The sequence below is a fragment of the Mus musculus genome, chromosome 1 (genome assembly GCF_000001635.26).
Source record: "Mus musculus strain C57BL/6J chromosome 1, GRCm38.p6 C57BL/6J".
Classification (NCBI taxonomy): domain Eukaryota; kingdom Metazoa; phylum Chordata; class Mammalia; order Rodentia; family Muridae; genus Mus; species Mus musculus.
In genome coordinates, this window is record NC_000067.6 from 139544206 (window position 1) to 139560897 (window position 16692).

General features: G+C 35.4%; 1 protein-coding gene across 1 annotated transcript; it reads right to left on the minus strand.

Moving 5' to 3' along the window:
• Nucleotides 1-2858: 2858 nt before the first annotated feature.
• Cfhr1 (complement factor H-related 1) lies at nucleotides 2859-16017 on the minus strand. The gene is made up of 6 exons (NM_015780.2): nucleotides 15881-16017; nucleotides 13234-13428; nucleotides 12127-12303; nucleotides 9308-9490; nucleotides 6615-6797; nucleotides 2859-3715 (listed from the first exon to the last, which is right to left on the minus strand). The coding sequence occupies exons 1-6, from the start codon at nucleotides 15951-15953 to the stop codon at nucleotides 3495-3497; spliced, it is 1032 nt and encodes a 343-aa protein (NP_056595.1). The 5' UTR covers nucleotides 15954-16017; the 3' UTR covers nucleotides 2859-3494.
• Between the last annotated feature and the right edge of the window lie 675 nt (nucleotides 16018-16692).

Sequence of the window (16692 nt, forward strand, 5' to 3'; positions counted from 1 at the left end):
CTGTTTTGTGACCAATTATATGGTCAATTTTGGAGAAGGTCCCGTGAGTTGCTGAGAAGAAGGTATATCCTTTTGTTTTAGGATAAAATGTTCTGTAGATATCTGTCAGGTCCATTTGTTTCATAACTTCTGTTAGTTTCACTGTGTCCCTGTTTAGTTTCTGTTTCCACGATCTGTCCTTTGAAGAAAGTGGTGTGTTGAAGTCTCCCACTATTATTGTGTGAGGTGCAATGTATGCTTTGAGCTTTACTAAAGTGTCTCTAATGAATGTGGCTGCCCTTGCATTTGGTGCGTAGATATTCAGAATTGAGAGTTCCTCTTGGAGGATTTTACCTTTGATGAGTATGAAGTGTCCCTCCTTGTCTTTTTTGATAACTTTGGGTTGGAAGTCGATTTTATCCGATATTAAAATGGCTACTCCAGCTTGTTTCTTCAGTCCATTTGCTTGGAAAATTGTTTTCCAGCCTTTCACTCTGAGGTAGTGTCTGTCTTTTTCCCTGAGATGGGTTTCCTGTTGTGTAGCCAGTCTGTTAGTCTATGTCTTTTTATTGGGGAATTGAGTCCATTGATATTAAGAGATATTAAGGAAAAGTAATTGTTGCTTCCTTTTATTTTTGTTGTTAGAGTTGGCATTCTGTTCTTGTGGCTGTCTTCTTTTTGGTTTGTTGAATGATTACTTTCTTAGTTGTTCTAGGGCGTGATTTCCGTCCTTGTATTGCTTCTTTTCTGTTATTATCCTTTGAAGGGCTGGATTCGTGGAAAGATATTGTGTGAATTTGGTTTTGTCGTGGAATACTTTGGTTTCTCCATCTATGGTAATTGAGAGTTTGGCCGGGTATAGTAGCCTGGGCTGGCATTTGTGTTCTCTTAGTGTCTGTATAACATCTGTCCAGGCTCTTCTGGCTTTCATAGTCTCTGGTGAAAAGTCTGGTGTAATTCTGATAGGCCTTCCTTTATATGTTACTTGACCTTTCTCCCTTACTGCTTTTAATATTCTATCTTTATTTAGTGCATTTGTTGTTCTGATTATTATGTGTCGGGAGGAATTTCTTTTCTGGTCCAGTCTATTTGGAGTTCTGTAGGCTTCTTGTATGATCATGGGCATCTCTTTTTTTATGTTTGGGAAGTTTTCTTCTATTATTTTGTTGAAGATATTAGCTGGCCCTTTAAGTTGAAAATCTTCATTCTCATCAATTCCTATTATCCGTAGGTTTGGTCTTCTCATTGTGTCCTGGATTACCTGGATGTTTTGAGTTAGGATCCTTTTGCATTTTGTATTTTCTTTGACTGTTGTGTCGATGTTCTCTATGGAATCTTCTGCACCTGAGATTCTCTCTTCCATTTCTTGTATTCTGTTGCTGATGCTCGCATCTATGGTTCCAGATCTCTTTCCTAGGGTTTCTATCTCCAGCGTTGCCTCGCTTTGGGTTTTCTTTATTGTGTCTACTTCCCCTTTTAGTTCTAGTATGGTTTTGTTCATTTCCATCACCTGTTTGGATGTGTTTTCCTGTTTTTCTTTAATGATTTCTACCTGTTTGGCTGTGTTTTCCTGCTTTTCTTTAAGGGCCTGTAACTCTTTAGCAGTGCTCTCCTGTAATTCTTTAAGTGACTTATGAAAGTCCTTCTTGATGTCCTCCATCATCATCATGAGAAATGTTTTTAAATCTGGGTCTAGATTTTCGGTTGTGTTGGGGTGCCCAGGACTAGGTGGGGTGGGAGTGCTGCATTCTGATGATGGTGAGTGGTCTTGATTTCTGTTAGTAGGATTCTTACGTTTGCCTTTCGCCATCTGGTAATCTCTGAAGCTAGCTGTTTTAGTTGTCACTGTTAAGAGCTTGTTCTTCAGGTGACTCTGTTAGCCTCTATGAGCAGACCTGGGGGGTAGCACTCTCCTTAGTTTCAGTGGGCAGAGTATTCTCTGCAGGCAAGCTCTCTTCTTGCAAGGCAGGTACCCAGATATCTGGTGTTCGAACCAGACTCCTGGCAGAAGTTGTGTTCCACCCACTAGAGGTCTTAGGATCACGTGTGGAATCCTGTGTGGGCCCTTGTGGGTGTCAGGCGACTCAGCTGGCAAGGTAGCCCGGGGCTCGAGTGGAGTGGAAGGGGTTTGTGCCCCAGATCAAGCCTGGGTAGCCTGCTTCCCTATGTACTGCAGTCTCAAGTTCCGCGCGATTGGATTGGGGCAGGCGCTGTGTTCCACTCACCAGAGGTCTCAGGGTCCCGTGGGGAGTCCCGTGTGGGCCCTTGCGGGTGTTGGGCAAGACTCTGCTGGCATGGAAGCCCGGGGCTCGAGTCGAGCGGAAGGGACTTGTGCCCCAGATCAGGCCCGGGTAGCCTGCTTCCCTATGTACTGCAGTCTCAAGTTCTGCGCGATTGGATTGGGGCAGGCGCTGTGTTCCACTCACCGGAGGTCTTAGGGTCCCGTGGGGAGTCCCGTGTGGGCCCTTGCGGGTGTTGGGCAAGACTCTGCTGGCAAGGAAGCCCGGGGCTCGAGTCTCGAGTCGAGTGGAAGGGACTTGTGCCCCAGATCAGGCCCGGGTAGCCTGCTTCCCTATGTACCGCAGTCTCAAGTTCCGCACGATTGGATTGGGGCAGGCGCTGTGTCCCCTCACCAGAGGTCTTAGGGTCCCGTGGGGAGTCCCGTGTGGGCCCTTGCGGGTGTTGGGCAAGACTCTGCTGGCAAGGAAGCCCGGGGCTCGAGTCGAGCGGAAGGGACTTCAATATTTATAGTTTTAATGTCAATATTATTACAGTAATAGAATGATACACCTAGTGAAAATTTTAATCCCTTTGTATAATTGCTTGACCATTTAATTATTTCAATGTACCAAATATTAGAAGTTCATGTGCAAGACGTTCCTTAGATTTTTTTATTGATATGAAAGTATTAGATAGTTTTTAATTATATGCATTAGTACTATAATATATGATAGTTTGGTTGTTACATGATTCAGAAATAATACTAATTTGAAGAATGAGTCAATATATCGTTCATTCATTATAAATCAAAACGTTACATCAAAAGGTATCCAGGAAAATCTGAGGAAGTTCTGAATAGAAAAACAATGCTGAAAAACTTACATCAAATTTTCTTGTTTGACATAGTTTGTCCTTGGACATATCATATTTTGGATTAGGAGTTTTGTATTACTGCTTTTGCATTTTGGCAATTGTCTTTAAAGTTACAAATTGATCACCATATAACTAAAAAGTTTATATTTATGAGAAGAAATGAGTTGATACTTCAAATGGAAGTTGAAACTGTAGCAGTAATATTCATGTGCATTTCTAAGCAATAAAATCAGCAGGCAGTGTTGGTGCACGCCTTTAATCCCAGCACTTGGGAGGAAAAGTCAGGCCGATTTCTGAGTTTGAGGCCAGCGTGATCTACAGAGTGAGTTCCAGGGCTACACAGAGAAACCCTGTCTTGAAAAACAAAAACAAGCAAACAAACAACCAAACAAATAAAAAACCCAAACGTACAAACAATAAAATCAATGAATAAACGTATTGTGATTTAACATACAAGTGGGATAATTGATGTGACCATTAATGCACTGTGTACGAAATGGCAGTGATCCTTTTGCTCTTTTATATCTAGGTTTACATCCAAACTCAATATCCTCTCCTGACTGAATATAAACCTTTTCGCTTTGTCTCCATCTGAGAAGTATGTTATGTCTTTCCATAATGGCTTCTGATATTACACATGCAGCTGAAAGAAAAATTACCAGAGTTCATTGAGTAATACATAAACCTAAAGAAATCACCCCTTATTTATAGATGAATTCCATTTTTTCTGAGATGTAACTATAAGTTCAGTGTTGTTATAAGTAATTTCAAAAATTAATTCAGCTATGAATTTAACAACAGTAGTGAGAACTTTAATCATAATACTAGTTAACTGGTAAAAGAATCTGAAAAGACAAAAATGGAGAAATCTCGTATATTAATAGGTTGTAAGAATAAATATTGAAGTGTCCACATCTCCTGTGAAAACTATCAGACTTTATGAACCCACCCTGAAATACCAATAACATTTTTCATTCTTATAGGAGTAAAAATCTCAAATTTGTATGGAGGTACCATAGAATGAGTAGACAACTGGAACTAGAGCAGAAAGGAAAATCTGGAGACATCGTAATACCTGATTTCAACATACATCATGAGCCCCACAGTAACCAGAACTCTATGATCACACCAACGAATGAGAAGAGTGATTTGAATACTGATCTATGTATCTGCAGTTAACTGATCTTAAAAGACTTTCCAAAAACTTATGTTATAGAACTGATATCATATTCAATGAATGATATAACGATAATTAATATCCATATGGATGTGATTAAAATTTGATACTCTGTCTTTCTGGGCAAATTCAACTGAAAGTTGGTCAAAGACACTGATGCAATAACAAACCACTGAAAATACAGGAAAACACAACAGGGAAATATTTCATTGGTTTTGGACAATGAATGTTTGGAAGGAACTCCAAATCATAAGGCAAAGAGCAAACCTTGACCCATGGATTTCATCACATACTTGTAGATAGCACAGAGCATAATCAATACAACTAAGAAATAATTAGCCAGTAGAATCAGAGTAAATGATTGTCTATTGTATTTTTCTAGGTATTTACATACCTTTTATAGGGGTGTCTTACGTTAAGGAAACATAAAAAATTGAAAATTCATTTTTTTGGTTTTGGTTGGATTTGGATTTGTTTTATTTGTTTTGATTTGATTGATTTGGTCCTTGTTAGAAGTTATAACAATACTTCCCCTAAATTGACTGTATCTTTCTTTTTAAAAAATTTTTTATTAGATATTTTCTTCATTTACATTTCAAATGCTATCCCCTTTCCTAGTTTCCTCTCTGAAAGTCCCCTATATGCTCCCTAACCCACCCACTCCTCCTGGTTCCTGGCCCTGGCATTACCCTGTACTAGGGAATATAATCTTGTCGAATATATATATATATATATATATATATATATATATATATATATATATTTGTTTTTGTTTTTTTGTTCATTTTTTTTCAAGACAGGGTTTCTCTGTATAGCCCTGGATGTCCCGAAACTCACTCTGTAGCCCAGGCTGGCCTCGAACTCAGAAATCCTCCTGCCTCTGCTTCCCAAGTGCTGGGATTAAAGGCATGTGCCACCATGCCTGGCTTATATATTTCTTAAAATGGCTTTGCACTGTATCTGTCTTAAACTATACTTAAATGATTGATCAGGATTTCAGTTTGCTGATAACTTTTAAATAAACTGTAATTAGCCTATGGTAAAATGCATTTTAAAAGAAAAATAAGCCAGCCAAAATTGTATAAATTTATAGATATTTCTCAAAAAAATATACAATAACCTGAGTAGGAAAAAAAAACTTACTATCATTAGTTGTCTTTTTTTTTTTTTTTTTTTTTTGTGCCAAAGCTATAGTAAGTTGCCTTGCCACTCAGAACAGCATTAGAGAAAGTAGCCCTTATAATTACAGATGATCATGAATGGGTGGTGAAAAACTCATAAGCTGTTGATGGGAATGTGACTAAGTGAAATTACTATAGATGACAACTGAGATTTCTTAAAAATTTAAAAATAGATTGTACATATGTTTTTGTTATATGCTATTTTCTTTGTATTTACTGAAAAGAAATAAAATGAACCTCCTCAACCTGTGTGTATATGCTTATTGCAATCATGACTATAGATAAGATGAAAAAAAAATGGTCTGAACTAGTACCAATTCGTGAATTTATAAAGACAACATGGTATACTTAAATGTGAAATTTTGTTAGACATTAAAGATATATTTTATTATTTTAGTTAGAAAAAGGCATTGGAGGACACTAAGTGAAATAAACCAAACACAGGAAGACAACTACTTTGTGTTCTTTCTCACAGAATGAAAAGATAGACTCAACTATCTCTAAAATGCATGACAGTGATTAATAAAAGTTAGTAGTCTTGTCTAAGGGTGGCACATGTTGTATGGATTTAATAAATACAAGATGTATATAGGTTGATTTGAAAAAGAATGGATTCCATAGGCTCACATATTGTTTATTCATTGGGGACTGTTGATACTCAAAAAAATATTAGGAGCTATGACCTTGTTGGAGTTGGTGTAGCCTTATTAGAAGAAGAATGTCTATCTCTTTGTGCTGCCTGCAGAGTCAGCTGTATTATGCTCAGCTACTTCTCCTCCATCATGATTACCTTTGTGCCATGATAGTAGTCTAAATCTCTGAAATTATAAGCTATTCCCAACAAATGCTTTCTTTTCTAAGAGTTTCCATGATCATAGTGTCTCTTCACAGCAATAGAACACTGACTAAGACAATAGATATAGAATATCATGCTGGTGCCCAGTTTTGTGGACATTAATACATGTTAGTAAAAGCTTAATTATAAAGAACAACATGTACAATTTTATTTGACAGAGGGTTTTTATAAAAAGAATCTAATAATCTTGCTTTTATCACATGCTATTGTTTGGCACTGAAGCACTGATCAAACAATACATTTATTTTGTGAATGTTCTATTATTAACAGAAAAATATCCATAATATAAACCAGAATCTCCTGTAATCTACGAGAATAAGGTACTTACATAAACAGGTTGGTGGCTCAGACCACTTTCCATTTCTACATGTTATTGTCTTCTTTCCCTTAAGTACATAATAGTTCTGGCACTGATATTCAACTGATGATAATGGTTCATATTCTAGTAATGACAAGGAGGTGATGTCTCCATTGTCAATAGGTGGAGGGGGCCCACATTTCCCTGTTGGATCTAAGAAGGCAAGATTTGAATGTTTGATAATCAAGTCAAATTATAGCATTTTTAAAAAGAAACTTGATAGTATATGGCCCTATATATTTTTTATTATTTCTGTAGAAATACATTTGTAAATAAGACTTTAAAACCTATAATGCTAAAGAATGCTTATGAGGCTTTCTGGGTTTCTGATAGGGTCAAAATAAGCATAGACATCTCTATGTTATACTTTTGCTAAGTATATATGAAATGCTTGGACATAAATATTTAGTAAACATTACATGAAGAGATGAGACATTGAAAATTCTAGCAAAGAAATTCAAAACTCATCTAAGTTTATAATATTGTACTATATGTTATTCTTTTAGACTACTGAGTGCTCTTGTGAGGACACAGGAAAAGTCTGAAATCAAGGAAACAAACACAGAAATATTTCTTTGGTTTGGACACTACGTGTTTCAATAGGACTCCAAGCCACAAGGCAAAAAGCAAACCTTGACCCATGGATTTTATCACAATGAGGTTCTTGTACTTAGCACAGAGCATAATCAATACAACTCAGAAATTGGCAGCCAGTTGAATCAGAGTAAATGGTTGTCTATTAGTTGTTTCCAGGTATTTACATATCTTTTACAGTGGTATCCTATGTCAAGATAACTTAAAGAATTGAAAATAAATTTTATTTGGCTTAGTTTTGTTTTGTTTTGTTTTCCTTTTTTTAAAATTGTTGTTTTGTCGTGTTTTGATTTGATTTGATTTGATTTGATTGCTCTTGGACTGGTTGGTCTGATGGAAGTTACAATACCATTTTTAGTAAATTGATTATATTTTGTTTGAAACAGCTTTGCTCCATATCAGTCTTAAATTATATTTAAATAATTAATCATGATTTCAGTTTGTTGATATTTTTTAGGTGAACTGACAGTCTGTGGTACAAATGCATTTTGAGAAACAATATGTCAACCAAAATTGGATCAATGAATAGATACTTCTCAAAAATCCCCAGCAAACAACAACAGCAACAACAACAATAAACACGACCCTAAGTAGGAAACAAAAACCAAAACCAAAAAACACATTAATACTATTAGTTTTCGTTTCACTACCAAGCCATAATAAGTTACCTTGTCTCTCAGTTAAACTAGCATTAGAGAAAGGAGCCCTTAAAATTACATACGCTCAAGTTTATATTGAAAAACTCATAAGCGGTTGATGGAAATACGATGTTGAGAATAACAAAGGATAATAATTGAGATTTCTTTAAAATTTAAAACTGATTTTACATATATTGTTCTTATATTCATCTTTTTTATATACCCAAAGGAAACAAAATCAACCTTCTCAACCTGCTTGTATATATTTACTATAAACTGCTACATGAACGTAGCTAAGATGAAAAAGCTGTCTCAACTAATACCAATTGGTGAATTTATAAAGGCAATGTGGCATACTTAAATGTGAAATATTGTTCAGACATTAAAGATACATATTACTGTTTTAGTTAGAAAAGGGCATTGGCCAGTACAGGGGAATGCCAGGGCCAAGAAGTAGGAGTAGGTGGGTAGGGGAGCAGGACGGGGGGAGGGTATAGGGAACTTTCAGGATAGCATTTGAAATGTAAATAAAGAAAATACCTAATAAAAAAAATAAGCTACCAAATAACAGTTAAAAAAAAAGCAACAAAAAATACTCTGGAAAAAAAGAAAAGAAAAGAAAAGAAAGAAAAGAAAAGAAAAGAAAAGAAAAGAAAAGAAAAGAAAAGGGCATTGGAAGATATTAAGTGAAATCAACCAAACAAGGAAGACAAGTACTTTGGGTTCTTACAGAGTGAATAGAAAGACTAAAATTTCTCTAGAATAAATGAATTAGTAGAAGTTAGTTGTCTTATCTAAGAGAACATTGTATGAATTTAATAAATGCAAGATGTATACAGGTGTGGTGACTTGAAAAAGAATGACTGCCGTAGACTCACATATAGATTACTCATTTGGAACTGGTGGTACTCAAAAAGGACTAGGTGCTACAGCATTTCTGGAGTTGGAGTAGCCTTTTTAGAAGTTTGCCTTTCTCTTCCTGCTGCCTGCACAGCCAGATGTTGAATGCTCACCTACTTCTTCACCATCTTGTCTACTTTTGCTCCCAAACATGATGATAGTAGACTAAATCTCTGAAATTGTAAGGAATCCACAACAAATGATTTCTTTTAAAAGATTTGTCATGCTCATAGTGTCTCTTTACATTAATAGAACACTGACTGAGACAACAGGCATAGGATATCATACTGGCTCCAACGTTTTGTGGACATTAATACATGTTAGTAAAAAATTATAAAGAATACATGCACAATTTTATTTGACAGGTGGTTTTTATAAAGAGAATCTATTAATCTTGTTTTGCTCACATGTTGATGTTTGGCACTGAAGCATTAAGCAAAAGAGTACTTTCATTTTGTGAATGTTATAAACAGAAAAATATCCATGTTATAAAACTGAATCTCCTATAATCTATGAGAATAAGGTACTTACATATACAGGTTGGTGGCTCAGACCACTTTCCATTTCTACATGTTATTGTCTTATTTCCTTTAAGTAGATAATACTTCTGGCACTGATATTCAACTGATGATAATGATGCATATACTGGTAACGACAAGGAGGTGATGTCTCCATTGTCAATAGGTGGAGGGGGCCCACATTTCCCTGTTGGATCTAAGAAGACAAGATTCAAATGTTTGAGAATCAAGTCAAATTACAGACTCCAGAAGAACCAAAAAGAGTACAGTGTTAAACAAGACTTTAGTGATTTCTACTTTGACTATAATACAATGACAGAGGTATGTATATTGAGGAGAAATTGTTAAACTATGGCAAACTCCTCAATATGAAGTTGGAGGAAGATGACCCTCATCAAACAAAGCAAGTAGTTATGTGACTAGAGAAGGCATGTGGATAGAATACTTGTTGGGAAAAAAATAAAGAAACCATTCAGGGCAACAGTTTGTCTGCAGCCCACAGACACTACTTTTGTATCTCTGGTCTCCTAAACCATAAGGGAACAGATTTGTAATTTTCTATGACACCAAGTTTACAGTGATCTGTTATGGCAGCCAGAGGAAGAAATTCAACTGAAAGTAATACATGACTTTTTAAGAGTTCTAATGCCAAAGAAAGAGTTTTCTTGTTTTTCTCCAATAAATGTTATCAACTTATGTTTATAAACATATTCTATGTAATTAAACTTGACTGCTTTCATTTTCAACAAGAATAACAGCCATGCTGAAAATCATTACCAGTGCAAGGGTGGGTTGGTGGCCAAATTCTCTGTGAGGAAAAGACAAGGGGGCAATGGGGGGGGGGCGTTGAAGGTTGAAATGGGAAAGGGGGATCTGTGACCAGATGTTAAGTGAATGAATAAGAAAATATAAATGACAAAACAAATTAAAAAAAAAATTTTTGTTATGTGCAGCATTATTCTCTCAAACGTGTGCTCCTGAATGCCTGAACTCATGATATCCAAAAATGTAAGAAGATGGCATTAGAACATCTAGAAATGGAGATACAGGGAGTTGTGAGCTGGTATTTGGGACCAGAGTACTCAAGCATGGTCCTCTGTAAGAGTAGTCAGTTCCCTTAACTGCTGTTCTATTGCCACCCACCATTTTCTTTCTTAAACATTTGTAGGGTTAAAACTGAAAGTACTAAGGATTTGGGAATTTAGATTGTGCTCTGTTTTTGAAAACTTTTTTCTGAATATATGTTATGCTACATAAAAAGAAAAATAGAATAGAATTAATTCAATGGGAATTTAATGAGATATTATCATCAAAGTGTCTTTAATAACTAGAGAATCAAAGATTTAAAGCTGACAGAATATTTGGGGATGTTTAATTATATGTAATAAATGAAATGATATTTGAAAAGCTTTTCACACATGATATTTGTAACTAAAAATAAAACAAGCATCAAAAAAATACAAAAGGACTAATTAGAGACCTTAAGTAGTAGTAGTCTCACTCCAAACACAAAAATCATCAAAGAAAAGATGGCAGCACTGTAGGATGAAGATAAGTGCAGCAGTGCCAGGGACCATGTAGTACTACACGGGATAGAGTGAGAATGGTTTTCTAGAGGAGGAGAATCTTCACCATAGGGCAAAGTATGAAGGAGATGGTCTCAACAGGCTCCATTGATGAGGGTGCCAGCTACTATACCACAGATCCTTATAACCCAGCAATGGGAGAGGCTGTCTCAGAGCTCATGTGGAATAAAATCCTAAGCTGTGCACAACAGCTTTGATCCAGGGAAGACATTTATGACACATTTGATGATAATAAATTTGAAAATTCAGGAGAAACAAATTCTGAACACCTATGATCCTCTACACTGAAACACAAGGTGCTAAGAGTTATGTATGGAGTCAGGGAGCATTGAGTCTAACAAGGAGAATACTGGGGTAAAGTGGAGTCAGGGTTGACTCCTGCTAAACATGGAAAGCAGGATTAATGTTTCTACTCAGTCTTCCAAAAACTTTGGAGAGGAAACTCAGAGCCTGCCGTTTATAACTACATTTTGGTGCCTATTTCTGAATATAGTCTATATTTTTGTTGTTAATTATTTGTATTGGAAGTACCTTTGTTTGGTAAATGAAATTTACGGAACAGCATTATTTTGCACAACTCACAGCACTATTTGAAGAGTTTATTATTATGAAGAGTTACTTAAAAGTTATTCACTGCTACAAATAGTAACTCTTCACTGATGTCCCAACATTCTGAAGGCTAAGAAAAAAGTGATCTTCACTGAGTTCAAGCACAAGCTGGACTACATAGGGAGTTTTAGTTCAGCCGGGGCCACAACTAAGACACTATCTTAAGTATAAGATTATCTTATATATTGTTTTCATTACCTTTCCAGGTCCACATAGAACCTTTAATAGAAAATATGTGTCATCAGTGATAAAACAGTAGCATTCATCTTCTGACATACATGATTTACAATGCTGATGATAATACCAGAAAAGCCTTGCCAATATAGTGATCAATTTAAAAGATAAATAATTTCACTGGCCTTCTTTTCAGCTTCTTTTGGGATCAAAAATGTCCAAATTGCAATTCATATTTATAACTCAGTTTATTTCTTTACTTTATCTCTTTGACCATATCTTGTATTCCTCTTATCATGGTTTTAAGGTCAAAAAATTTTGGTACTTAAGACACACTGTAACCTAAATCCAAATGCCTAAAGGTAAACCCATAAGAAAACTTTAATTAATCTATAACAGTAAACTTGATCGTAAGTATTACAGATCATTGAAGGATAGGAGAGAACAATGTTTTTGAACGTACTGGTGGAAATGCATTTGGGGGTAATGGACCAGCCCTCTTCAGCACAGGTGATGGTGCTCTGATTATTCTGAAGGCTGTAGCCTTGATTGCAGACCACTTGTACAATGTCACCTTCTACATGGGTTTGACCTGAAGATGTAGAATTACCATTTTCCACAAAAGGAAAGAAGCATAGCCCTGAGGAGAAAAAGGTCAGTTCACCATAGGAGGAAAGTTAACAGAAAGTTAGGTTGCATATTAAAATATTTTCAAAGAATGACACAACCTAAATAAACTATTCAAATGAAGTTCCTGAAGCCTGCCAATTCCAGCTGGTCTAGACAGGGAGTTTTCCCCAGGAGTGCCATGTCACCACATCCCAAGTGCTGGGATTGTAAATGGCCACTGTTCATTTTATGTGGGTTCTGTATGTCTGAATGCTGGTATTCCTCTTTATAGATGAAGGATCTTGTCTACTGAACAAGGCCTATATTCATGGTACTTTTGAAATAATTTTTGAGTAGAATATTTTTTCACTGAAAAACTTCTCTGTATAAAATAGCTATGATATACTTTAAAAAATTCTTTCTTCAACAAATAATGACTCTTGTAAGCTGCTTCTTCACTGATCTATCTTGTTTCCTTGGTGTTTTTTTTTTGTCTTTTTTTTTTTTTTAAAAACATAGTTATGGGGTTTGCATAATTCACTTAAGTATTCATATGTTATAGATAACAAGTCTAAGGATGAAATAAGTTTTGGAAAAAATAATAGTAAAATGTTTCGCTATGGAACATTTAAGGGAAAAGATAATTCAAAAGCAGTGGATAACAAAATGATTTTTTCCCCTAAAAAAAGAATGGCCATACTGCTACTAAGTACATGCTTGACAAGAGCTGTTCATAGTCAAATATATTTATGACCAGCTTTCAATTCATACTTTTCTTCTGTAGACTACCTGTTGACAATGTTCTCCATTGGATTTTCCTGAGGAGAATATAGCTCATAAAAGGCAGACTGTCTGTCCCTTCTTCAGCCTAACTCTGTGATTTTCCAGACACCAGTTTCCCTTCCTACATGTTCTTCTCTTTCATGGATTAGTGTTCATCTAAGGATGGATGTTTACTCACTGAGACACTTCGGAGTTGGTGACCATCCTGATTCTGTGCAAGTGATGCGAGTCCAGAAGGAATTTGATGGAGATGCAAAATTATATTCACAGGAGTAGTATAAAATCTTCCCACTAAGAACAGAGGAAAAGGGCTCATTTTTCTTTTCATCATATAGTATTCCATGTCTTATTTTTGGAAAATCACAAAGGCTCACTTGGAAAAAAAAAGATAAATAATTGTTAATAATTATTAAGCATACACCTATTTGTATATGTTTTGTCTTTTGTGAATAACATTGCTACTATTGTCCAAGTATATCCCAACCCCTTTCAAAACCCCTTCTACACCAGTCCCCTAACACTTAGTATACACATCAGTGATGTCCCTGGCTATGAATGTTTATCTCCCTTGTCAGGCTTCCTTTACTCAACTACCCACTACACAATGGAAAATGATTATTTTCCTACAGATTCTGATGTGGGCTTACAAATATCTTCACTATAGGACACACACATCAAATTGGATTCCAGAATAACCTTAAGAAATAGAAGAGTGAAACTTTTTAAAAATGTAAGCCATGTGGAGTTCCAATAGGCAAAGCCATGTCTCATTGTATGAGACTTCCAAGTAAAAAGTAAAAATAACAGAAATTTGCATCATCAAATTGCCTGTCAGATATCTCACAGAAATTGAGGAAGCATGTCTAAGGCAGCCAGCTTGAGGACCCCATTCAGATTCTGAGCAAGAGTAGAGAAAAAAACTAAAAGATCAGTCGTGCCAACGTTATCTTCGAAGGAAAAGCAACTGGACACTTCAGATTACTGTTTCAACTTTTCCAGTCAGTTTCTGCTGGAAATTGTGAGAACAAGTTTGTTCATGTGACCTATATCTGTTGTTATCTGTTCCATTGCTTAAATGTGTTATCCAAAAGGACTCTCAGAGGGGAAGTCCAGATAGTTGCTATAAATTAATGGTCCTAGATGCTGGTCATCTTATTGCCAGAAATAATCTCTCTCTCTTTCTCTCTCTCTCTCTCTCTCTCTCTCTCTCTCTGTATCTATCTCTCTCTTTTTAAAAATATTTATTTATTTATTATATGTAAGTACACTGTGGCTGTCTTCAGACACTCCAGAAGATGGCATCAGATTTTGTTATAGATGGTTGTGAGCCATCATGTGGTTGCTGGGATTTGAACTCAGAGCCTTTGGAAGAGCAGTCAGCGCTCTTAACCGCTGAGCCATCTCACCAGCCCCCTGTATCTATCTATCTCTCTGTGTCTTTGTCTGTTTGTCTCTGTGTCTGCTTGTCTGCCTGTCTGTTTGCTAATCTCTCATGTATTCATGAACTTCTTAACTGCTACTTATTCTTTTAACTGTGACTTGCTCCATTCTTAGTAAACTGAGTTAAAATTGTAAGTTTGACTACTGTAGGTCATTTTCCAGACTGTACAAAGTACCAGACACTTAGTATCTACAAATAAAATTGTGTGACTATAGCTAACTGTATTTTGGAATATATATATATATATATATATATATATATATATATATATACATACATACACACACACACACACACACATATATATATATATATATATATATATATATATATATATATATATATATATACACATTCAATAACACCTACTAAAGAGGCCATGATTTAGAGAACAAGGAGGTATGTATAGATAGTTTGTAGGGACAAAATGTAAGGGTAAACTCAGAAAAAAATTTAAGTTGAAAACAAGGAAACAAACAAACATTTCCTGTTGTTTAGCAGGATGATATTTTTTTGTCTCATTCTGTGACTACTTTCCTCTGATTACCTCTCAGTGAAATGTGTTAATCCAATAAAATGAATTTAAATCTCTGAAACAATGTTGAAAATTTTTTAGGGTGGATCTCAAAACAAAAGTAATGATCTTGTTCCTATTTTTTCACTTAAGTGAGACCTGAATCACTGTCTAAATAACCCTTACTTATATGTGAAGATTAGCAAAAACAAAAAATAGCAAAATAAAATCTTTTTGAAACTATTCAAGTGCAGTGACTAAATTTCAGAATCCCACCCCTTGTTTAAAGCATCATTTGTGACTCCATAGATGTGATGTCAAAAATAAAAGTATTCCTCATTATTTTATATAAGACATTTCCAGTTGATAAGAAGATAAATTTGGTTGAAATGGAAAAAAGTTACTCATTTTAATGACTATGAAGTTAAAAGGCATCTGATCTGTGAAAAGGAAGTTAACCGCACACAGATTCAGGAATGTTTAGTGTCTGTGTGGAGCCTTGTCTTGTAAGTGGCTCTGTTTATTTAGATTGCAGTTCATTTTGAAAATTCATCATGTTACATTTATTTTTTATGCATTTAAAAATAATATATTTTGTTCTTTTTAAATTGCATTTGAGGCTAACAACACTTTGAAGTTTAGAAAACAGATGAAAGTACCCCCTTTTATTTAATTTCTCCTCTTTGTTGCCTATCAGAAACTATTTCCATATGTTGACTGGTTTTTACCCTTCAAAATGTTTCATTATTTTTACTTAAAACATGCTGTAGTTTATGTTCCATTTTAATGCTTTACTAAAAAATAAAATAAATCAAAAATATTTTCATATACAAAACAGGATGTGTTTTTGTCACATCTAGTTCTGCTTACCTTCACCTTTGGCAGTAGAGAACCATGAGGTTAGGAGAACAATAGCTAAGAGCAACAGGCGACAGAACCCCATCTTCTAAAGCCTAGAGCACTCCAATCCTGGTGGTGCTTCTGGGAACCCTGTTGTTAAAACTGCTGAGCATGACTTTCTGTTTCAGGGCATTTCTGGAAGCTAGTTTGGTAAATATCAAAGTTCACAAGGGAGGGGCAAAACAAATAAACAATGTCCAATAGGCATTTTACACTAACATTCAGCACTCACATTTGTTATGTATTTAGCAATATAATACTATTTATTTTTTATTTTTTAATTTTTTTTTTTGGTGCAAGTATCCTAGCCAATCAAACTGAACTATTAAAAAAAGAGGAGATTATATTTCCTTTTCCCTTTCTTATAGGCAGGATAGTTGGTTAGGACTGTTGGTTGATTTTCTTCTTTGAAACCTTATACGGCAACTGCTAGTCCTCGGTTAGGAGACATTCAGAACACATCTTGGTTAGGGTACTTTAGGTCATGTGATGAAGTATATTGTGCCTTCAGCAATATGTATTTATCTTCCACCATATACAATACAAATAGTCTGTTATGTTTTGGGTTCTATAAGACAACTTTGACCAACAACTCATAAGCATATGTCTCTTGCAGTCTTACTGTATTTATCAGATGGTCTTTGGAACATGGAGGGAGCATTGCCAGCATAGAATATAAAAATTTATTTTAAAATATGATAACATAATAATACATATGTACATAATAATATCATGTGTATTATATATGTGTATAGACCTACACAATTTGGTGAGGAGTTGAT

Coding starts and splice junctions, on each gene's coding strand:
- Cfhr1 (NM_015780.2), bottom strand. CDS start 15,953: ATGGGGTTCTGTCGCCTGTTGCTCTTAGCTATTGTTCTCCTAACCTCA. Junction 13,429..15,880: donor CTCTACTGCCAAAGGTGAAG/GTAAGCAGAACT, acceptor TTTTTTTCCAAG/TGAGCCTTTGTGATTTTCCA. Junction 6,798..9,307: donor TGAGCCACCAACCTGTATAT/GTAAGTACCTTA, acceptor TTGCCTTCTTAG/ATCCAACAGGGAAATGTGGG.